At 44.7% G+C, this 25,223-nt stretch overlaps 1 protein-coding gene across 4 annotated transcripts in view; it reads left to right on the top strand.

Annotated features, from left to right (window-relative positions):
- LOC137439215 (huntingtin-interacting protein 1) overlaps nucleotides 1-25,223 on the top strand; it is a 425,088-nt gene that overhangs the window by 143,383 nt on the left and 256,482 nt on the right. For all 4 annotated transcript variants that reach the window (XM_078768130.1, XM_078768129.1, XM_078768132.1 and 1 more), the window contains exons 10-11: nucleotides 18,869-18,944; nucleotides 20,574-20,702. In XM_078768130.1, the coding sequence (XP_078624256.1) occupies nucleotides 18,869-18,944; nucleotides 20,574-20,702 (205 nt within the window). The remainder of the gene's footprint in view (nucleotides 1-18,868; nucleotides 18,945-20,573; nucleotides 20,703-25,223) is intronic.

The raw sequence follows: 25,223 nt of genomic DNA, 5'->3' as shown, positions 1-25,223 counted from the left end.
AAGAGGCAGTTATTGTATATGCTGGATGATTTGGGTAAAGGCTTCGACCAAGCTGTCTTTGTCAGAACTTCGGGAAGCAGTGCAGGATAGGAATGTTTGGAGAAATCTGATCATGAATGTCACAAGAAATCCGGCACTGGTTACAATGATTATGGTTATTATCATTTTTACTTCCGGTGGGTGTGCAGCCCAGCAAACCTCAGCCTATACACCACCTGTGTAAGTATGTCCAATCTTATCCAAATTTCCCTCAGGCGAGTAGTGTACTGCAATGATGGAGACCATTAGGAATGGGGTTATGCATCAAATAAGAGCCACAATTGGCCCTTAAAGGTGTAGGGGGCAATATTGCATGTCACACTTGAAGACACAGCTTTGAGAAATCACATATGAGGGCCCACCAAGACACAAGTTGTATACAATCGATATGCAGTCCATGTATAATCTGATGTCCAGAAAAATTATATCTGAGTATTCCATGGCCTCGAGGGTAGCGGGTCCGATGACTACCGCGTGGACCTCGTCCATACTCAAACCCCGACCCATAACATTTGGTATCACATGATAATCTCATCAAGCATGTATGTATGTATGTATGCTCAGAACGGGACCGCCGTGTGCTGAAGCGCGTATTGCGTAAAAATTGTCTGTCCTCGGTTGCAACACTCACTACCGAGTTCCAATCTGCCTCTGGAAGCAACGTCAGCACAACAACTGTTCGTCGGGAGCTTCATGAAATGGGTTTCCATGGCTGAGCAGCCACACACAAGCCGAAGATCACCATGCGCAATGCCAAGCGTCGGCTGGAGTGGTATAAAACTCGCCGCCATTTTACTCTCGAGCAGTTGAAACGCGTTCTCTGCAGTGATGAATCGTGCTTTACCATCTGGAAGTCCGACGGCGATGGGCAAATCTGCGTTTATGTACGATGGACGATCTGCGTTTGGCGGATGCCAGGCGAACGCAACCTGCCCAAATGCATAGTGCCAACTGTAAAGTTTGGTAGAGGAGGAATAATGGTCTGGGGCAGTTTTTCATGGTTCGGGCTAGGCCCCTTTGTTCCATTGAAGGGAAATCTTAATGCTACAGCATACAATGACATTCTCGACGATTGTGTGCTTCCAACTTTGTGGCAACATTTTGGGGAAGGCCCTTTCCTGTTTCAGCATGACAATGCCCCCGTGCACAAAGCGAGGTCCATACAGAAATGGTTTGTTGAGATTGGTGTGGAAGAACTTGACTGGCCTGTGTGTGTGTGTGTGTGTGTGTGTGTGTGTGTGTGTGTGTGTGTGTGTGTGTGTGTGTGTGTGTGTGTATATATATATATATATAATATTTTTTATTACGGTTTTGCGCGACCCTCAGTCCCTTACCAAGGGGAGATTAAGCCCCTTGTTCTTTTTGGGTCGTCGCAACCACGAGACTTGAGTCGCCACTCCGGGCAGACACAGGACAGGGTTTCGGGACAATTCTCGCACGTACCTAAGTACCTACGCCGCCGCGGAAGCGGGGATCAAGTCTTGCACGAACCACGCGTAATTTGAGTACGTCTGAGTGGATGGCGTACCACGTGGTCTGTGCAGTTACCTTATTATTGGAACCCGATTACAGTGATATAATTCGTACCACGCTTAGTCAATAGATGGAAATGATGGGAACAATCAAATAGAAGGAAGAACACAGGTTTATTTACAGCTATACAAGGCGAAGAGACACAGAGCAGGCACTTAAGCAGTCGTAGCTTATCCCCAGACAATGGGCCCGTTCACACTCACAGGGGGAATGAAAGAAGGATGGTTCATGCGCTGAACGTGCCGGCTTTGTTGTTCAAGAACAGCTCGCCCGGCGTGGCCCTCTGCGGTCACAGCACGTCCCTCGACGAAGGCAGGCAGGCAGGCAGGAGGGAGGGATCCTCGCAGCGCGTATCTCGAACAAAGGCAGGCAGGCGAATATGCACGTCTCTCGCCCGGCCTGGCGGTCCCTCACAGCGCGATTTATATAACGGCGTGCTTTCACCCTTGTAACTCAACAGAGGATCTGCCTCAAGCTCAACCGAGCATTTAACTTGTAATTCAATTCAACACCGCGCTTCGAACTGATAACTCAAGCTCATCACTCAGCGCAGGTCCTCCTCAAATTTGTTCACTTGTACAGCGCACCTCTCCTCAGAACTGAGAACTCTCAAGCGCCTCTCCCCATAACTGAGGTGGGGGCTTTTTGGGCACAGGGTTAAATTGCCATGCCCTGGCCTGCCTCGAATGTTCCAAACCACGCCTTTTGACGCAGTGGCAAGCCACTCCCCTCGAGCCCTGATTGGCGGCTCGTGCTTACCGGTCACTCCCACTTCTCCTGTCCCGCCTTCCTTCGGCCTGCCTCGACTTGTCAGGCCGGCCTCGTGGTAATTTGCGCCAAAAACCAAAGCATCGAGGCGGCATAAAGCATTGGAAGGAGACCTAACTCTCATTATTCTACTCAACGCAAAACTACACATAGGAAAGGTCTACGCTTACACTTACTAAGAAATAACTGATCTTAAACGAGGCTACATGTTGTAGTGTGACTAACTATGAGGGGAAATTAACCTTTTATTGCAAAAACACAAAACCGCAACAATATATATATAGTTCAAAACACACCTGGTCACAAGTGTGCCGCACCTACCGGATCCTCAGTCGAGGTCCTCAGCATCATCCCGTTTCGGCCTTTCAACCTCGATACGGTCAGTTCAGGTGGGCCAGCAGGGGCACATACACATCCACATGCAGCAACTACACCTGGATGTAGTTGCTGCATTACAACTATAACGCTCCTCTGTGGTCGAGATTGGCCAGGGTGATTGGTCAATGGAGGTCCCAAATACCTGAGTGCCAATCTCTCCGCAAAGCAGGGAGATAACTCCCGCTCGGACCACGGACAAGATGGAATTTGCCAAGCGGTTAGCAATCCGAAGCCCGAGCCATTAACAAAAGGACTAACCCGATCCTGAGCGGTTGGCCAAGTGTGCCGCACTGACCGGGTCCTCAGTCGAGGTCCTCAGCATCATCCCGTTTCGGCCTTTCAACCTCGATACGGTCAGTTAAGGTGGGCCAGCAGGGGCACATCCATATCCACATGCAGCAACTACACATGGATGCGTACATACCCCCACCCCCAGGCAGTGCGAACGCAGACTACAACAACAACACCTCCGCATCCAGAATCCACAGCACCAACAAACATGGTGGAACACTCAAACACCCACCTTTATACCCTTCACCACTCACCAACAAAACAAACCAGATCATTCATACACACACATACACACACATACACACCCATACACACACACACACACACGCACACGCACACGCACACACTCACACACAACACCAACCAACCACCTACCCTTACAACATACACCACTCAACATACAAAAACACACACTCATGCAAAAATTCATTCATGCAAAAACACACCCTTACCCACTCACTCATCTACACAAAAAAAAACCAATAGTAACAAAAAAAATAAACCACACACAACCAACCTACCCCGTTCGACGTGCCTCCATAAACTTCCTCCATATCCAAAATGAGCCTTTCAAGGCAACCTGGGCCACCTTGTCACACATCCTCCTTCTTTCTGTCCCACACACTCCCAGCCTAACAAGAAATGCAGAAAAGGAATTGCCAATATACCCTCTACACCCCACCTCAAATGGCTGACACGAAACTCGCCAACCCTTCTCCCGGCACTCTGCCTCCAGCTTACTGTACTTTCCTCTCTTCCTCTCGTGCACCTCCTCCATGTTCTCTTCCCAAGGTACCGACAATTCACGTAAGATGACCTGTCTTGTTGCACCTGACCAAATGACAGTCAGGCCATATTATATTATAATAGCCGTAGATGATTCTGTCTGTCTGTCTGTCTATCTGTTGGGTGTCTGTCCGGGGTGTGGCTTACTCGGTTTGCAGAGTAGCTCCACCCATAGCTCCACCCATTCTGGGAGAGCCTTCATATAATTATAAACAAATATCCACCATTTTATTAACTCGCATAGCTTTGAGGCCTGTTTTGTAGGCCCGTGGTGTCTTGCTCTCTCTCCCAGTTTTATTTCAAATCAAATTCGATATATCATTTCATTTTTCACAGTCGCTAACATAGTTTTAGACTCGGTTGAAAAAAAACGGGAAGAAAATCCGATGAAAGTTGCCGTTTATAGAACGAAATGAATTCTCAAACGCCTGTAACTTCAAGGCCATTGAGTCTCTCTCACGCCTTTATCTCCAATCTAACTCACCATATGATTTCATTTTTATCGATGGTTTTAGACTCGGTTTCAGCAATAATTGAGAACATTCCACACACGCGGGAAAATGCAGAGATATATTTTTAAAAATCGCGTCATGGTGTATCATACACCGCCCAACATGACACCGACGGCAACATGTCGATATATATTAAAAATTCGATATATCATTTCATTTTTCACAGTCGCTAACATAGTTTTAGACTCGGTTGAAAAAAAGCGGGAAGAAAATCCGATGAAAGTTTCCGTTTATATTATAGAATGAAATGATTTCTCAAAGGCCTGTAACTTAAAGCCCATTCATTGAGTCTCCCTCACGGCTTTATCTCGACTAATTCACCATCACAGTCGCTGGGATGGTTCAAGTCTCAGTTTCAGCTAAAGTTGAGAAAATCGGCGACATGTATTCCAACAGACGTTTTGAATGTGTCGACTGTTACGTCGGCAGTCGGCACGGGGAAGGAGAGAGGGGAAGGAGAGAGGAGAGAACGTTCCCAGGACTTCATTATTTAAATTATCACAGTAAAAATACAGCGACTGAATACTGAAGTTCGGGATCCAATCGAAGTGTAATTATATTTTTCCATATTCCTGGGGTGTACATACAGAGTTTGTTTTAAGCGAGTCAACTATTTTCCAACCATGGAATTAAACAATACAGTACTTCAAAAATTTACATAATAATGTAAACTAACTATGGAATACAATATCTATATAATTATAAAATTGAAATCTTGCGTGTTTGTGTGTAACATTCGATCGGTCCGGGGGCGTGGCTTACCCCTTTGAGAGAGTAGTAATATCCACCATTTTATTAACTCGCATAGCTTTGAGGCCTGTTTTGTAGGCCCGTGGTGTCTTGCTCTCTCTCTCAGTTTTATTTCAAATCAAATTCGATATATCATTTTATTTTTCTCAGTCGCTAACATAGTTTTAGACTCGGTTGAAAAAAACGGGAAGAAAATCCGATGAAAGTTTCCGTTTATAGAACGAAATGAATTCTGAAAGGCTTGTATCTTCAAGGCCATTGAGTCTGTCTCATGCCTTTATCTTCAATCTAACTCGCCATCTGATTTCATTTTTATCGATGGTTTTAGACTCGGTAAAAGAAATAATTGAGAACATTCACGCACACATGGGAAATTGCAGAGATATATTTTAAAAATCGCGCCACGTTGATATACGAAAATACACCGCCCAAAATAACAGGCATACAGTATATATCTTCGTTATTTCATTCAACATTATTACCCGGAAGTAAAATATGTTTCAGGAAATTACCGAGAGATATTTCTTCGATTTTTTTTATTATTTATATGCGCATACACTTTAAATAGGTTTATTTGAAATCTTTAATTTTCACAATGTAATTTATTTGTCATTTGATGATCGGCAAAACGATAGCACAAACAGAATACTATTTGCAGGAAGAATGTCGTATCAACCCTCCGACGGCGCTACGGACGCGGACAACGAATCACACCTCACGTCTATGGACGCGAATAGCAACATCCGCACGAATCAGTCATCAATGATTTTCATTGACGTGCCTGGAGGCACAGGGAAGACGTTTCTTATTAACCTGATTCTCTCTAAAGTGAGAGCGAGTGGAGAAGTTGCCCTTGCGGTGGCCTCATCTGGCATAGCTGCTACCCTCATGCCTGGTGGAAGAACAGTGCACTCAAGGTTCCAAATCCCTCTGACACCGAGGGAAGATGGCGTATGCAACATCGATAAAAATTCCTCTATCGCAGACCTCTTTCGAAGTACAAAACTCATCATGTGGGATGAGTGTCCTATGATCAGGAGAGAGAGTTTCGAGGCTGTGGATCGCACGTTGCGTGATGTATGTGACAAAGACGAGCCTTTTGGAGGGATCTTGACGATATGCTGTGGTGATTTCCGTCAACTTCTGCCCGTGGTGAAAAGAGGGTGTGATGCTGACGTTGAGAATGCGTGCATAAAGAAGTCCTACTTATGGCAGAGCTTTGGAATGTTTCACTTGAGAACTAATATGCGACTGACCGACGGAAGTGGGCAGTTTTCAAGATTTTTGCTTGACATCGGCGAGGATAGAATCGAGAAAAATGCGGATGATGAGATAGATTTGCCAGAGGATATACTGCTGACAGCGAGTGGGCTCGATGAGTGCATCGATACCATATATCCATCATTCGCCAATCCGATGGAGGTTTTTCAGCAAGGTCTATATTAGTGCCCCTCAACGATATGATGCGAAACATCAATTCAAGATGCATCACAAGGTTCCCTGGTGCTAGCAAGGAGTATGCTGCGTTCAACAGTGTGACTGAGGGTACTGATGCGACGCACTTCCCAACGGAATTCCTAGATTCCGTTGAAGTCTCGGGATTGCCGCCGCACAACCTCGAGCTCAAAAAAGGATCCCCTATCATTTTGATGCGGAACTTGGACCCTCCGAAACTTTGCAACGGGACGTGCATGATTGTTGAGGACATGCTTCGAAATATTATAGTTGCGAGGATCATAAGTTCAACGTTTGAAGGCGAAACTGTAATGCTCCCTCGGATCCGACTAAATCTGTCGGAAGCTGAGGATATCCTTTTGCAGCGCTGCCAGTTCCCCATACAATCCTGCTTCGCAATGACGATCCATAAGGCGCAAGGGCAAACTATGGAGAATGTGCTGGTCTACCTGGAGAAACCGGTCTTCCAGCATGGTCAGCTGTATGTGGTGCTCAGTCGAGGGAAGAGGAAAGAGAACGTGCGAGTTTATGTAAATGGAGGATCGTCGACAAAGAACATCGTCATCAGAAGTGTCCTCTGACAACAAAATCGTGGTAGTCCACGGGTCGCGTGTTTTTTCTAAAAAAAAAAAAAAAAAAAAAAAACCTCATCGGAGATAAGGGCCGAAATCACGTGTCACAGGTAAGTGATTTAGAACGCTGGAGAGGTGAGCCTTATGGCTTGCTGGCCCAAATAATCTCCCTGATGATGTCCAGCGTTCGCTTTAGTTCTATTCTCATATCTATTCAAACTGACATTGACCCAACGGGTCATGGGTCGTCTAGTTTATTAATAACGTTTGGTTTTAATCTATTTTTACTTTGTAAAGCGAAAAGTTATCGATACATTAAAGTTTAAAAATGAAGAAGAGTCATGGGCTCCATAGGCCGACGATCGGCTTCTGTATGCTCTGTATGTCTGGATGATTGGATGTGCATTTTAAGACTCAATCAACACGTCTTCGATCATTAATTACTTTCAGAACAACTCGAGCAAAGGAAACGAGGTAATGCCTGTTTCGTTCGGGGCGATTATACACCACCCAAAGAAAATGCGTTTCACAGCTGCAGGAACTACAATCGTGAAATCTTTATTTATTTATTTTTAAATCGTGAAATCTTTAATTTAGTTTAATTGAAAAAAAATTGTTTTCACATGAGTTTCCGTGTGTGTGTGTCACCCACTCCAGTGTGTGTGTCCCACTACCGTGTGTGTGAGAGAGGAGCGATTGGAGAGGAGAGTGAGGAGCGATTGGAGAGGAGAGTGAGGAGCGATTGGAGGGGAGTGTGAGGGATTGGAGGGGAGTGTGAGGGATTGGAGAGGAGTGTGAGGGATTGGAGGGGAGTGTGAGGGATTGGAGGGGAGTGTGAGGGATTGGAGAGGAGTGTGAGGGATTGGAGAGGAGTGTGAGGGATTGGAGAGGAGTGTGAGGGATTGGAGAGGAGTGTGAGGGATTGGAGAGGAGTGTGAGGGATTGGAGAGGAGTGTGAGGGATTGGAGAGGAGTGTGAGGAAGTATTGGAGAGGAGTGTGAGGAAGTATTGGAGAGGAGTGTGAGGAAGTATTGGAGAGGAGTGTGAGGAAGTATTGGAGAGGAGTGTGAGGAAGTATTGGAGAGGAGTGTGAGGAAGTATTGGAGAGGAGTGTGAGGAAGTATTGGAGAGGAGTGTGAGGAAGTATTGGAGAGGAGTGTGAGGAAGTATTGGAGAGGAGTGTGAGGAAGTATTGGAGAGGAGTGTGAGGAAGTATTGGAGAGGAGTGTGAGGAAGTATTGGAGAGGAGTGTGAGGAAGTATTGGAGAGGAGTGTGAGGAAGTATTGGAGAGGAGTGTGAGGGATTGGAGAGGAGTGTGAGGAAGTATTGGAGAGGAGTGAGGAGGTGTTGGAGGGGAGTGTGAGGAGGAGTGGGATTGGAGAGGGGTGAGGGTGGAGAGAGGAGAGTGTCAGGTGGAGAGGAGTGAGGGGTCACATATTATGTGAAATATATAAATTGTGTTCATTACACCATTTCTGGATCTGATGAATTGCCAGTAACCATTTTGTAAAATTTAATGTGCAGCATCTAAATCAAGATGTCCAAATGTCACACACGTTCATGCCCGTGGGATTCCTACGGGTGACCCCACGAGACTGCAGCAAGAAAAAGAACGAGACGGGAGAACGAGACCCTCGACGAACGTGATCACAGACTCGCACAGGATGCTGCTGCAACGACGATGAGGAGGGTTGGAGAGGAGCGAGGAGTTGGAGAGGAGTCAGGGGTTGGAGAGTGAGGAGCTAGGGGTTGGAGAGTGAGGAGTTAGGGGTTGGGAGTGAGGAGCTAGGGGTTGGAGAGTCAGGGGCTAGGCGTTGGAGAGGAGCGAGAAATTGGAGACGAGTGAGGGGTTGGAGAGTGAGGAGCGAGGGGTTGGAGAGCGAGGGGCTTGGGGTTGGAGAGCGAGGAGTTGGAGAGGGAGGAGCTAGGGGTTGGAGAGTGAGGGGCTTGGGGTTGGAGAGCGAGAAATTGGAGAGGAGCAAGGGGTTGGAGAGTGAGGCGCGAGGGGTTGGAGAGCGAGGAGTTGGAGAGGGAGGAGCTAGGGGTTGGAGAGTGAGGGGCTTGGGGTTGGAGAGCGAGGAGTTGGAGAGGGAGGAGCTAGGGGTTGGAGAGTGAGGGGCTTGGGGTTGGAGAGCGAGAAATTGGAGAGGAGCAAGGGGTTGGAGAGTGAGGCGCGAGGGGTTGGAGAGCGAGGAGTTGGAGAGGGAGGAGCTAGGGGTTGGAGAGTGAGGGGCTTGGGGTTGGAGAGCGAGAAATTGGAGAGGAGCAAGGGGTTGGAGAGTGAGGCGCGAGGAGTTAGAGAGTGAGGAGCGAGGGGTTGTAGAGTGAGGAGTGAGGTGTTGGAGAGTGAGGAGCGAGGGGTTGGAGAGCGAGGAGTTGGAGAGGGAGGAGCTAGGGGTTGGAGAGTGAGGGGCTTGGGGTTGGAGAGCGAGAAATTGGAGAGGAGCAAGGGGTTGGAGAGTGAGGCGCGAGGAGTTAGAGAGTGAGGAGCGAGGGGTTGTAGAGTGAGGAGTGAGGTGTTGGAGAGTGAGGAGCGAGGGGTTGGAGAGCGAGGGACGAGGGGTTGGAGAGCAAAGAGCGAGGGGTTGGAGAGCGAGGAGCAAGGGGTTGGAGAGCGAGAAGCGAGGGGTTGGAGAGCGAGGATCGAGGGGTTGGAGAACGAGGAGCTAGGGGTTGGAGAGCAAGGAGCTAGGGGTTGGAGAGCGAGGAGCTCGGGGTTGGAGAGTGAGGAGGAAGGAGTTGGAGAGTGAGGGCCGATTGGAGCGGAGAGTGAGGACCGATTGGAGCGGAGAGTGAGGGCCGATTGGAGCGGAGAGTGAGGGCCGATTGGAGCGGAGAGTGAGGGCCGATTGGAGCGGAGAGTGAGGGCCGATTGGAGCGGAGAGTGAGGGCCGATTGGAGCGGAGAGTGAGGAGCGATTGGAGAGGAGAGTGAGGAGCGATTGGAGAGGAGAGTGCGGAGCGATTGGAGAGGAGAGTGAGGAGCGATTGGAGAGGAGAGTGGGGAGCGATTGGAGAGGAGAGTGAGGAGCGATTGGAGGGGAGTGTGAGGAATTGGAGAGGAGTGTGAGGGATTGGAGAGGAGTGTGAGGGATTGGAGAGGAGTGTGAGGGATTGGAGAGGAGTGTGAGGGATTGGAGAGGAGTGTGAGGGATTGGAGAGGAGTGTGAGGGATTGGAGAGGAGTGTGAGGGATTGGAGAGGAGTGTGAGGGATTGGAGAGGAGTGTGAGGGATTGGAGAGGAGTGTGAGGGATTGGAGAGGAGTGTGAGGAAGTATTGGAGGGGAGTGTGAGGAGGTATTGGAGGGGAGTGTGAGGAGGTATTGGAGGGGAGTGTGAGGAGGTATTGGAGGGGAGTGTGAGGAGGAGTGGGATTGCAGAGGCATGAGGGTGGAGAGAGGAGAGTGGCAGGTGGAGAGGAGTGAGGGGGCACATATTATGTGAAATATATAAATTGTGTTCATTACACCATTTCTGGATCTGATGAATTGCCAGTAACCATTTTGTAAAATTTAATGTGCAGCATCTAAATCAAGATGTCCAAATGTCACACACATCCATGCCCGTGGGATTCCCACGGGTGACCCCACTAGTATATATATATATATATATATATATATATATATATATATATATATATATATATATATAATACATACATACACACACACACACACACACACACACACACACACACACACATACTTGGTATTTAATCTATATATATAAAACACAGTTTGTGTGTGTGTGTGTGTGTAATGTTACCGATAGACTCCTAAACAGAGAGGCTTACGTGCTTGATATTTGGCATAGACATGGCCATTGCGTCTGGGACGAACATGGCCGAACTCAAAATATTTGACGATCCATATTTTTTATTCATATTTACCTCAGCGCATTTCAGCGCACGGAATCGACGGAATCAGAGCAGGTAGGCGCTGATTCGCTCAGAGCGATCACGTGATGACGCATTGACGCTATGAACGATATGACGCTATGACGCTATGAACGATATGACACTATGACGCTATGAAAAAAAAAAATCGCTATGAACGCTATGAACGATATGACGCTATGATGCTATGACGCTATGACGCTATGACGCTATGACGCTATGGAAAAAAAAATCGCTATGAACGATATGAACGCTATGACGCTATGAAAAAGAAAATCGCTATGACGCTATGAAACGCTATGAACGCTATGAACGCTATGACGCTATGAAAAAAAAAATCGCTCGCTTTACCAAGGGGCTCGCTCTCCCCCCGTTCCCTCCCCTCCCCCGTTCCCCTCCCCCGCCCGGCAATGCCGGGTACTTCTGCTAGTATGGAATTTTTTTTTTTTTCTTGACTTGGGTTTACTTTCTTAACTCAGTATATCAATCTGGTGAGTTTCTTTTATATTTTGGTGATTTATTTGTTAAAAAAACCATGTCACTGATTGTCTGTGGCAGCAAGAAGTCAACAACAGGATTATATCACAGGTGGCATGGCAAAATGTACGGACAGGTGCATTTGATGATTGGCTTCACAGTCGGGTATACAAGGGTTGTTGCGTTCTGTATTAGTGGAAAACAACTGCTGCACGTCTCCAAAAGTTATTGCCGCTTCCTCTGGAGATGGTCTGTCAACTCAACAATGCTGTTTGTCATGGAGTAGTGGCTTTACGAAATTACGGCATGAAACAGCGTGCTATTGCTCGGCAGTATGGCACCATTCAAGGTCAGGTGTCAAAGATCCTGAAACGAAATGCTCAGAGTGGTGTCCCTACTCCAATACCGAGGCCAGGACGTCCCCGCAGAACCACAAGGAGGGATGATCGCCAGCTGCACTGGTTAGTCCGCAATGGCCGTACCAAGTCAGCTAATCGGCTTAGGGCTGTGTGGCAGCAACTGACAAATGTGCCTGTATCCAGAAGGCTAGTCAACCAACGACTGGTTCAAGCAGGCTATCGTGCCAGGCGCCCCCTGAGAAAGCCACGCCTGACCAGACAACACCGCCAGCGCCGATTGCAGTGGGCCAGAGAGCACCGTCAATGGCAGCCAGGACACTGGAATCACGTGATCTTCAGTGACGAGTCTAGATTTCTGGTCTGTCGTCAAGATGGCCACGTCCGAGTGCGCAGACAAGTGCATGAAGCCTACAACAAAGATTGTATAGTGCCAAGAGTCCAAGCTGGAGGTGGTGGGGTGACCGTTTGGGCTGCTTTTCATGCAGGGGGCAAAACTGACCTGGTTGTTCTGAATGGAAACCTGAACCAGTTCAAGTACAGGGCCATTCTGGAAGAAACATTGCTTCCATTTGCTCATGCAGCCTTTCGAGGAAACTTTGTCTTCCAAGATGACAATGCACGGCCTCATCGTGCTCGCATGATCCAACAATTTCTTGCTGACCGTGGTTTAGAGCATATGGAGTGGCCTGCCATGTCCCCGAATATGAATCCGATAGAGAACTTGTGGGCAGAATTAACGCGTCAAATCGACCACTTGGACCAGCAGCCGACCTCTGTGCGTGAATTGCAGCAGGCTATTGTCACTGCATGGCAAGCGATTCCTGTCCAAACCTTGGCAAATCTCGTGAACAGCATGCCTCAACGTGTACGTGCTCTCCTGAATGCTCGTGGGGGTTACACGAAGTACTGAACTGTAATTTTACTGTCCGTAATCCCAGTCGTAATTTAACTTTTGTTTTTGTAAAAATTTTTTTTTGCTAATGTGCAAAATAAAGAGATACTTCTGGAAAACGTACAGAAGTTTAACACAGTACTGTACATGAATTGAGTTCGATATCAGTTTACATCACTTTCAAGGATCAATTTATTTGTTTCGAAATGTCAAATGTGGTTTTTGTTTCTTTTAAAGGTCACATTAACAAAATCTAGAATAATTTCAACAAAATTCCAATGAACTGTTGGTTCTAAGACATCTTCAAAAGTAAGTTCACCCCCACAAAAACATATTCCATATTAAATGCCGTGTGTGTGTGTGTGTGTGTGTGTGTGTGTGTGTGTGTGTGTGTGTGTGTGTGTGTGTGTGTGTGTGTGTGTGTGTGTGTGTGTGTGTGTGTGTGTGTGTGTGTGTGTGTGTGTGTGTGTGTGTGTGTGTGTTTATATATATATATATTTTTTTTTTTGCGGATTCGGGGTTCGGCACTCCCGTTACCAAGGGGGGGTTAATCCCCTTGTCTTTTAAGCTGGCCGACCCCCGATCCTGGAAACTCTAACGCTCCTCTGCGGTCGAGATTGGCCAGGGTGATTGGTCAATGGAGGTCCCAAATACCTGAGTGCCAATCTCTCCGCAAAGCAGGGAGATAACTCCCGCTCGGACCACGGACAAGATGGAATTTGCCAAGCGGTTAGCAATCCGAAGCCCGAGCCATTAACAAAAGGACTAACCCGATCCTGAGCGGTTGGCCAAATCGTGCCGCGGGTACCCAATGGACAGAAAAGACTAAGACGATCAAATGAAAGAAGAAACCAAAGTGTAAAGGAAGAACGCAGGAATTTATTAACAACAATAATTAGAGAGGAAACGAAAGGAAGAATGTACAAACATTCCAATGAACCAAAACATAAAAATCAATAATTTGACATCAATTTTATCACAGTCTCCAGCACTTTGGTCTACACACCTGGATCAATAATGGTGACACTGCTGATCAATAATCTCACTGATGAATCTGACTGATTATAAACAAATAAAGAAAGTTTAAAGCACTTAACAATATGCAATGCTGTTGAAATCTGTGGGATTAATTAAAAAATTTCAAAACGTTTCAGTTCCTTCAATTTAAACAGATGTTAAATCCAAAGCAAACAGCAGAACTTCGCAGCAAAGCAGAAGTGTTTTTTTTTTATTGCGCCATATGTTGGCAGCAGGATTGGCTGATGAAGATATAGGTCGCAGGATTGCCTAGTGGCACGCACAGCCACCTCGCAGCTGTCTAGCCTGGGTTTGAATCTTGGCCCAGTTATAAACTGTCATGTCGTTGTTTCACATGCAAGGTGAGGCATCAATGTGTGTGCTCTATCCGTTTTAAACATTGAGCGTCAAACATGGAAGCAGCACATAAGTCTTTGGTATGACTTGGCCGGGGTTCACACCAACCTCCCAGACTCAAAACAGATGCTCTGACCAAACAAACATCATTTTACAGATTTTTTTTTTTTTTAAGGAACATTTTTACTGAGGATTGTCCCATCCAGCTGGTACAGTGCAATGACTGCTGAAATTAGTCCAAAGGAAGACAACAATGTTATGGTAACTTGTATACCAAAAAATGGTACAGTAGCTGTGAAGATGGTGATCTCGCCAAGCAAAAGAAGCTTATCGCAGAGCGATGTGTGAAGCCAGAAGCATTCTAGTGTCGTGGATGGCTGTCATAAAGCACTGGCTTGAAGGATTGCATCACCAAGTAAGTATCTGACATGGTCGAGAAAGTAGTCTGAGAGGGATATCAATGCAGCAGAACACAGAACCTACGCATGGTGAAATGGGGCTGGCAGTGTGGCCTAGAGGTACGCATACTCGCTCTGAACTGTCTCGCCTGGTTTTGAATCCCGACCCAGTTATAACCTGTCATCCCAGTGACAGTGGGAGTAATTTTTACCGGCCAACCCCCCAAGAACATGGGAGTAATTTTGAACGTTAAGAAGTGGAAGTTGGCTGGTGAAGGTGATGCCAGCTGACTTACAAGCAGATGGTCGATGTCCTCAGGCAAATTAGAGAGTGAAAAGAACAGAATGTTTGCGAAGTACAACATGTTGCCTTTTGTTGATTAAATCCATCAACAAAGGGACAGGTACTTATGCTAGTCTAATATATACAGCTCTTTCTAACATCTAACCATTGACTGACTGATTGATAATCATGTTCGGTACCTTCCGGGTGCCGTAAAAAGCTAAGATTTGGCGTGCCGATGGCCATCGAAGCCGGTACACCGGGAAAAATCACAGAACCGTCAGAAAGCGTCCGAAAATGAAAAGTTATGTGTAAAACCGTAAACGCATATGTAACTAGAAGGGCACTCAGTAGAGAGCAAACCTCCGCCTGGTTGGCCATATCACTCAATGGTGAAGAATCACTTCAAAACTTTTACTAGCTGCATCCAGATCCGGATCTTCACCAAAATTTAATCGATTCTTCCTTGTCCACACACACAACCTGTCCAACAAGTCTCGTCAAATCCATCCATAACTTTTTGAGAAATCCTGCTATGTATCGTGTTTGGCCCTATCTCCCAATGGTGAAGAATCACTTAATAATTAAATAATCCTCATATCTGAATCCATATTCAGATCTCCACCAGAATCGAATCGAATCGTCCTTGTCAGACACCCAACCGGTCCACCAAGTTTAGTCTAAATTCGTCCACAACTTTTTTTTTTAATATCCTGCTGTGTTTCGTTTTTGGCCCGATCTCCCAATGGTGGTGAAGAAAGTATGGTGAAGAAACACTTAAAAAATTATAGTAGCCGAATCTGGATCTTAACCAATATTAAATATTTTGTCCTTGTCACATACGTGCCAAATTTCTGTGCCAAATTTCGTCCGAATCTGCCCACAACTTTTTGAGATATTTTGTTCACAAACGGACAAACGGACAGACAAACAGACAGACAGGGGTGAAAACAACCTCCATCCACCTTTGGTGGCGGGGGTAATAAAAATAAATAATTTTGAAACCTCAATCAATATCTAGTATTTGAAAATTGTAATTTCTATACCTGTAAACTGTGAAATAAACATGACAATAATGTCCATAAATTAAAAAAAGAAAAAGCGTACGTAAATTAAAATTTACGTTAAAAAACTAAAGGCGTCCGTAAAAATAAAAGTAAAAACTCATTCTGTATCTAGCATTTGAAAATTATAATTTATATAAGTATAACTGTGAAATAAAAATCTCCATGAAAATTTACATAAAAACTGTAACCATGTCCGTAAAATAAATAAACCTAAATTGATATCTTCAGCATGTCGGTGATGCCTGCCTATTATCATATAGAATCTATTTATTATGAACCTACATATGGAGCACGGTTCGTTATTGCTTACACAATGTGTAAGCTTGTGCTTTCCAAATGAGCACAAGCCTGAGCGAGCAATGAGCACTTACACAATGTGTAAGCATACCTCACTGGTATATTTATATATCTACTGTATATTGTTGGAATGACTTTTAGGGGCTAATACTGCATAGATTTGAATAGCTATTTCCCTTGATTCATGTTTTAGTGCAAATGTATCGTGGAATATGCATTGATATAATCATTTAGACATCATGCCATGTCTCCTCAAAAAGTTTTTTGTCTGAAACCGCTTTTTCATAATACCCTTGTTATTGTGTTATCCCATGCAAATATGTCTTTTGTTCTTTTAAAAGATAACAGCTTTGCAAGAAGATTAGGGTGTAAGTCCAGGCGTGCCTGGAGCATTTGGGACAGACCTAGAAGCTTAGAGGTGGGGCTTCGTCTTGAGTGATGCCTGAGAAACCAATGAGCACAACGCTCTGGTGGGACGTAGCGAATGAAAAGCCTGGAGAAAGACAGTTGAGCTCAGATTGGAGAAAGGGAGAGATTGGAAGGCTCATTGGATGGGGAGAAGGAGCAGGCATCCTCCCATCATTGCAAGATTCTCTCCTTCCTGCTTAGTGCTACGCTTCGGCATTGTGCCACACCAACCTGCATTACCACAGGTTCCTGGCTGCCTATCTCAGTTCCTGCATCAATCCACCCCCTGGAGTGCAGAACATCAGTGGATTTGAGGTGCCTGAGCAGGCCACACAAAGTATTCCTTATTCTCGTCCCACTATCTATTCTTGTCCTTTCCATGGTGTGATTAAAGCCTTAAGGATAGGTTAAGTAAGGAATCCCATTTGTACGAATCTCCAGGGCACGTATTTTGTGTTTTGATCATCATTGTCATCGTCATGTCTGCAGAAGTAAAGATAGTCATGTATATCTTCTGATCTATACTATGGATGGTACTGGGTTAAATTGGTGCTGCAGTTTCGAGAGCTCATGGGTGATGGTTAGTGCAAGTTGAAGCTCTCACCTCATCAAGCCTTGTCCAAACCTCATTCGAAGGCTTCAAGATTATTGAATGTCTACAACATTCCAGGGAAGAATGTTCCAGTCTTCAACTACATCTTCTTGAAGATGTTTTTTTTCGCATGTATAACCTGCAGCTTTGCACAAAGAGTGTATGATATAGTGGCCTTGCATTGAAAGGTATTCCGCTGGAGTGAAAAATTCTGCAGTCTAATCCAGTCTGTTTGTGTAACACCTTGAACGTTTGGATGATTAATATCACCACAGGTGAATGCATATATCTCATCAAGCAGTTATAGACAGTTGTTGGCAGGGGCAGATCCAGGGATTTCATGAGGGAGGGGTGCACCAAGCCATAGCGCCGAAGGTGGTGGGGGGAGGGGGTTCCGCACCCCCTTGCATCCCCCTCCCCGATCCTTCAGTGGTTGGACCCCACCCACATTTGTTACTTGACTCCACCCACCATGGCACCCAGACAAAATAATATGGCTGCCGTATTGGTTTTATGGTGGGCCTAAGACATCAGAGCTGTGGTCCTCTGCTGATTATACACTGCCCGGGTTTGTTGCGTCAAATTTCCATTGGCTTTTTTGGCTCGAGTGTTTCTCACGATCAGGGACCCTGAAAAAAAAATCTAATCACATGTAGAATAAAAATTATTAGTAAGGTTTAATGAAGCCCGACAGCATGCACGTTACGCGCCAACCTAAAAAATAGCATTACGTAATTTTTGAACGGCCCTATATTGGATTTAAATACTCAGTGACCGTGTGATGAATCAGCTCGTTCTGATATAAACGTGGGGAGGGTGACATGGATAAGAGGTGTCGAGTTAATATTTTAGCAGCGCATTAAATATGTGTTTCCCAATCGGTCCGTTACCGGAATTTGTCACATGTTGTGACCACAGTACGGTCATTCATGTTTCGCAATGCCATCCTTTCCCTTGAGAATCCCTCCAGGGATGCTTTTCTGACTCGTCAGTGTGGAGTGGATTCCTCAAGTTGAGGAGTTACAGCTTTTTTCATGGTAGTGATGATAGGGTTAGTTTTTCTTATTCATAACGACTGCAATGCACTGAAATTGAGAAGACAATTTTTTTAAACAATCTTCACAGGAGCAAATCAAAAATAATTGAGAGTTTTCTCAGCACTGCATGGAGAGACGTGCAATGACGTCACGACTTGGAATTATCATTTGTTTGTCACACTTGAGGGTTTTAAAAACGCAAAGTTTAATGATCCGACTTCAGTTTCTCCTTGCACAGTGACCTGGCCTTGTCAAACCTTTGTCAACCCATTCCATAAATTGGCACACTGAGGCCGAAGCCCTGTTACAATAAGGCCGAAGTCTCTTCATAATCACCGAGGCGTTCTGCACGTTGGTTGCCAAAAGTAGCTTCGACTGACAATCGGTGATTTTGCTCAAGTGATGTATTATGACAGAAATTACTTGGCAGGCAGAATGTTGTGCCAGGAACTTTTCATTTTCGTGACAAGGTGTTGAGCGGAGAATAATCTGATGTATGAACAGTGGTTTACATGCATGTCTATGACGGATCATTTGACTCGTAGCAAAGTCGTACAGCCCTTCCTTGGAAAAGATCTGCAACCTCGAGTAAAGATTACGTGTCGTGTGAATACATATAATGGGCCTTTAAAGTTATGAACATGGTGAATACATATAATGGATTTTTTTATTCCATGGTTCTCTCTCCGCGTGTTTCCCTTCCAGGCTCCGTGAATACTTCCATCGCTCGAGCAATCTGCAATATTTCAAGCGCCTTATTCAGATTCCACAACTTCCAGAGGTACATCGCAGCACTACGCGCCACAAACTAGTCCTTCGGGCATTGTATGTGTGTGTGTGTGTGTGTGTATATATATATATATATGTATGTGTGTGTGTGTGTGTGTGTGTGTGTGTGTGTGTGTGTGTGTGTGTGTGTGTGTGTGTGTGTGTGTGTGTGTGTGTGTGTGTGTGTGTGTGTGTGTGTGTGTGTGTGTGTGTGTGTGTGTGTGAGAGAGAGAGAGAGAGAGAGAGAGAGAGAGAGAGAGAGAGAGAGAAAGAAAGAAAGAGAGAAAAAGAGAAAGAGAGAGAAAGAGAAAAAAAGAAAGAAAGAAAAAGACAAAAAGAAAGAGAGAGTGTGTATGTATGAGAGAGTGTGTATGTATGAGAGATAGTGTATGTATGAGAGATAGTGTTTGTTTGTTTGTGTGTGTGTGTGTATGTATTTATGTATGAGAGATAGAGTTTTGTGTGTGTGCATGTGTGAGAGATAGAGAGTGTGTGTGTGTGTGTGTGTTGGTTCTCTCCAAATGTGGGTTTCAGAAGGTGGAACGGAGCCCTCCCAGGTCTTGGTCTTGATGTATCCACCTTTGTGTGTGTGTTAGTTCGTGAAGCAAAATGTGTGTGATCTCCAAGGTGTTGTGATTTATTTTATTGCTATCAAATATAAATTTTGATGAGCATTTTGAATCGATGATAATACCTTCAACTCTCTGGCAAGAAAGGTAGAAACTTTGAAAAGTGAGGTTGCATTGTTTGGTTGACTTACTGTCTGGACACAGCGTAGCCATGGACCCACTGTTTGAAGAGGTTCTGGGGTGACAGGGTCAAAACCTCGATGAAGAACAGAACCCAGCTGATCTGGGCAGTCAGAAAAGCTATCAACTGCTTCCAGATTAAGTGATTTTTTTTTGTATACCAAGTTGAGGCTCGTGTATGAGCAAAGTGTAAACATTATGCTTTGGGAATGCATGTCACTGTTAAATAGAGGAAGGGATATGTATGGAGTAGACTTGTGAAAAACGATGTGCGTGTGTGTATTTGTGCGTGCGCGTGTTTCTCAATGCTGAAATGTGGAAAAATGTAGTTTTTTTTTACTTGCAACGGTACCTGACCTATGGGCGGGGCTTCAATTTGGAGGCCCAAATGAAAAGGCAAAATATCAGAAATTGAAGGTCTTTTTTTATTTTAAACGATTCATATAAACATCCGTTGAATCATATCACACGCAAATCATCGAAATCTAAACAGTATTTGTAGAATTTCAATAAAAGCCACATCACTGTTCATATCGGTAAATATTATTCCATCGTGTTTGGAAAAACTGGAAAATTGGAAAATTTGAAAAAAAAATTGGAAAATTTGAAAAAAAAATTGGAAAAGCAATATATCCTATTTTACTCCAGGGGTCCCAGGATTACGCACCCAAAATTTCGTTGCGATCGGTTCAGCCGTTTTTACGGTACCTGGGAACAGACAGACGGACATTTGGTGAATTATAGTAAGATGCATTGACAGGTATTGGTTTTCAATTTCACAATTCCCATAGTTTATTTCAATTTGGACAGGCAGAACAAGTTTAGATGTTAATTCAGGATGTCCAAGTTCGCAGGACTCCAGTTTGTGACGATCAATGACTGTGCTCAAACAGCATCCACCAAACTTCCTGCATGCTTCGGCACTCTCAGAACATGTGAGCCCCATCGTCGTCATTCCTGAGGAGTCTTCATCACCTGAGTGCGAGGCCGATCTCATCGACACAGACACGTGTATGTTAGAGGTGAGCGCCCTTTATTTATTTTTGACGTTGCCATGTGACCACATCATTGTTTCACTTGTCTAACACGCTGTGCGGTGTTTCTCTTTTGTACGAAGGTAAATTAGTGTGGACACTGCGTGGTGCTTTGTAACTCTCAGCCATTCAAGGTTGACAAATTTGTGTTAAAGTTTTGTTTTTCTCCAAACACTTTCTCAAGTACTTTCAAGTTCTGTCACTCAAGCTTTTGGGTATCACTATATACCATGATATTTCATGGGAAAACCACATTTCCAAGATGGCCTCCAAAGTCAGTCACGGACTGGGCATCCTCTGTCGTGTGAAGTACTTCGTCTGCACTTCTGAGCTCTCACCACATACAAGGCTTTCATTGGCAGCTCAATGGAATACTGCTCTCCCCTCCGGTGCTCCTGCCACACACCTCGCTCGGCTTCACGCTGTTGAAACAAAAGCTTTCAGAATCATTGGAATCTCCCACGATGAAGCTGATTCTGAGGGACTTTCACTCACTCACCGCAGGCAGGTTGGTGGTCTTTCTGTCTTCTACCGACTCCTCTCCGACCTTGCTCCCCCAGCTCTCTCTGGGCTCTGTCCCCCCAATTTTCCTTCAGGTCGCACAAGATCTGCCTGCAACCCTCTTATGGTTAAACTGCCAAAATCTAGGCTCTCTGCTCACCTTCACTCTTTCATTCCTCTTTTCTCCCACCTCTGGAACAAACTCCCTCACTCCCTTCAATCCCACTCCTCCCTCCAGATCTTCAAAACAGCTGTTCACCACCATCTCTTGTCTCCCCCCATCCAAAACCTTTATCTTTTCAACCTCCGTTAATATACCCCAAATCCACCTCCTTCAAATTCCGTTTTCTTTCCTGAAATTCCTTGTCGTGTCCATTTTGTTAATCCCATGTACCCCGCCCCAGCCCCTTCCCGTCCACAGATCTCCCGATGTGCCTGTTCCCGACTGTTGTTCTGTTTCCCTCTCTCTCCCCCGCTCCTCTTTATTATTTGTTTATATGTTAGCTCTTACATGAGCCTTTACTTTGCAAACAAAAAAAGTACCCACAGATGTATAAGTATTTTTATCTTGGAGAAATATTTTGATATTCCACAATCCCATTTCCTCAGTCGTATTGTGTCAAAAGGAAGACCATTCTCCTTTTACCCTTCAAAAGCTCTGGATGTGGCATCATGTGCACATTGGAGTCGTGTGCGAATTGCATGTGAATTATTCCAGTCGGTCATCCCTTTTCAGTGGGCTGGCTGGACTAGAGGTAACGCACTTACCTCTGAGCAGTCTCTTACCTGGGTTAGGGTGTCGGCCCAGCTACCAAGGGTTTGCTGACTCTCCCGAGTGTTTATCCTCCACCCCAATGCTGTCACTGAATGATCTCTTATAGTTGGAGTATCACTGAGAGTATCAACCCACGCTTTGTCCGTTTCACACCCATGATGAAACCACGCACAGTGATGTCACAACCGATTCATCACAACCCACGGAACAACGTTACCTGGCGAGCCTCTTCTAATCCGATAAGCAACCACAGTCATATCCCCAAATTATATATTTGCCTTTTGTTTTCCTAATGATTATTCGATTATTATAAGGACTCGTGCTATGTTTATATACCAACTTTACCTGGATACCTGCACATTGTGCTCTTCGACCAACTGCACGGAGGTCTCATTTGCCTCAAATGTCATGGTCATTTGATTAACTCCATCCAACGTCAGTTCAATATAATCGATGTTCGTCAATCAATGAGACAGGTAAGGAGCAGAAATAGACACACGGGTAAAGCATTGAGAAAACAATGTGAAGCAAAAAATGTTAGCGAAATGCAATGGACGTGTCTCTGTGTGGAAAGCAAGATTGTGATTTGAGGCCATAACATGAAAAGCAATTAATACACGGACACACGGATCTTGGACAAACAGAGACAACAGAACACACATTATTCTCATCCAGCATAATAATGATGGCGTTTTGACAACGATAGCTTTGGCTTTGCAGAAAATGGCGAAACAATGTATATCAAAGAAACATTTCGTTTTCGCAGAAAATCTGCTGTTATTTTGCACTCGATTGAGGCTAATGGAAGAGCGACAGTGTAAAAATGGCAAGAAACAGACAGTGGGGTAGTAGGGCCACAGATGGGAACAACAAGCAATGGGACGAACGAACCAGAAAAGAGGATGCGAGAAAACAGTGGCCCAAAATCGGGTTGGATTGAGTCAGATGGAGTAGATAAGGTGGAATAGAGAGATTGCAGGTAGGGATGGCGGATGACATAAGATGTATATATATATATATATATATATATATATTCTATGTTCTGTAGGCATGGGTTGCAGGGTGTTACACCTATCAAGAATAAGCGGGCTCGACATCGGCCGAATAATAATTATAGGTCCTACTACTACTATTAAGAGTAAAACCCCAGCAAGAGAAATATCTTTTCGGTTATACTGGCTTGGAATCATCCCACTGTAGATGTAATTACCTCCGCCACCAAAGGTGGATGGAGGTTATGTTTTCACCCCTGTCTGTTTCTTTGTCTGTCTGTTTGTGAACAAGATATCTCAAAAAGTTGTGGATGGATTCAGACGAGATCTGGTGGATCGGCTGGGTGCGTGACAAGGACGAAATGATTAGATTTTGGTGATTCGGATCCGGATAGAAGAATTTTTTAAGTGATTCTTCACCATTGGGAGGTCGGGTCAAAAACGATACATAGCAGGATATCTCAAAAAGTTATCGACGGATTCGGACGAAATTTGGCAGAGAGGTTGTGTGTGTGACGAGGACGAAATGATTCGATTTTGGTGAAGATCCGAGTTCGGACGGAGGAGGCAATGCAAATTATTGATGTAAATGTGTATCGTGTTGTGCCACTTCCTGTGGGAGAGTGTATTACAAGTCCCAGCTGTTGTACAGTATTATGATAGTATTTCTGTCGGAAAACCGTCGAGAATCGAAAACCATTTGGTCAATTTATGGATACAACACACAATAGGCATTTTAAGGCCATTTTCCCTGCGAGAGCGGGGGTTAGCCTTGCGGGCCCCATGACAATCTTCTCCATTTTGCCCTATTTTCTGCATCTCCCCTTATGGATGTGCTCTGTATTTTATGCACTCCTAAACCGCTGAATGAAATAAGTTGAAAAGTGGTGGTTCTACTCTGCGTGTGTATGGGAACATTGTACTAAGTTGGGATGGCCACCTCCACATAAGATATTTACTTTTATGTATCGTCATGAAATGGAAAACCAAATACAAAATTGGAGTCATCAGAAGGAACCAGAAGAAGTGAAGAGCAAAGATGGAGTCATCAGGAGGAACCTGAATAGGATTCGGGTTTCAGCCGCTGCTCCTCAACCCCCAAACACATCCAGGCACAGCCGAGTGAACCTTCCAGAAAAAGTTCTGCAATAATTCACTTCTCCTGAGACATATAGATAAACAAAGCGAGAAATGAAGAAGCAAGAATTAAGAATGAATAAAGAGAAATATGAAAAAGTAGAAAGAAATGTGAAAGGAAGTTATGTAAGACACATAAAATAAAACAAGACAAGATGGAAATCTTATCATAAGAAGTGGGTGAATTATAAATCATACCTACTCATGCCAAACTCCAGTAAAAGCAATATGTTTTGAGACACATTGGCTTTGAGACATAATAATGATAATGATGATAATGATGATAATAATAATAATAATAATAATCATAATAATAATAATAATAAATAAATAAATAAAATAATAGCAATAAAAACAACAGCACCTGTCAGACTGGCTTGGAAGGCTTTTAAACTCAAATCACATCGCAGGCAGAGTCGTGGCCTCTCTTGTTTTTTTACCTCTTCTTTTCCGGTATTGCTCCATTTGCTCTCTCATCACTCCGACGTTCCCGAATCAATTCCAAGATGCACGCATTTCTCCAGTAATTCCATCCTGTTTAATTTGTCTAAAATCCAAACTGACTGCACCTCAACTCTTTTATTCCCCTTTTCTCCTGTTTATGCAACTGCCTTCCAGAAACTGTTTTATCCCACTCTCCCTCCAAGACCTCAAAGCAGGCTGTATATTAGGGTGGTCCACAGATAAATGTAATATTTAATACTATTAAAAATCCATGCTCCACAAGGCTGCCCTTGTTCCTATGTTTATAAAGATCATATGAACCAAATATGAGGTCAATTGGAACTTATTTAGAGGTTGCTCAAAAAATAACATTTTTAATTTATCCTGTTTTTTTTTCAGATGGCAGAAACTCGCAGCTCTTCCACAGTTTGGTTGCTGGGCAAGTCTGAAAAGGAAATAATATGTGGGGAACGACCAACCAAAGGACACACATTGCAGAAAATGGTGTACCATCACATACAAGAACACCATACAGTTCGTGAAAGTGCCAAACTTAGTGTACAAGCTGTGTGTGCATACTGCGAGAAAGCACGAATTCCAGTGCAGAGAGCAGGTTCCTGTGAGCGCCATCTTTTGAAGTTGTGTGATGCCTACAAACTG

The sequence above is a fragment of the Myxine glutinosa genome, chromosome 14 (assembly GCF_964187855.1).
Source record: "Myxine glutinosa chromosome 14, kmMyxGlut1.1, whole genome shotgun sequence".
In the NCBI taxonomy this organism is placed as follows: domain Eukaryota; kingdom Metazoa; phylum Chordata; class Myxini; order Myxiniformes; family Myxinidae; genus Myxine; species Myxine glutinosa.
Note: the sequence above shows the minus strand (reverse complement) of the source record. Positions and strands in the feature narration are given on the sequence as shown.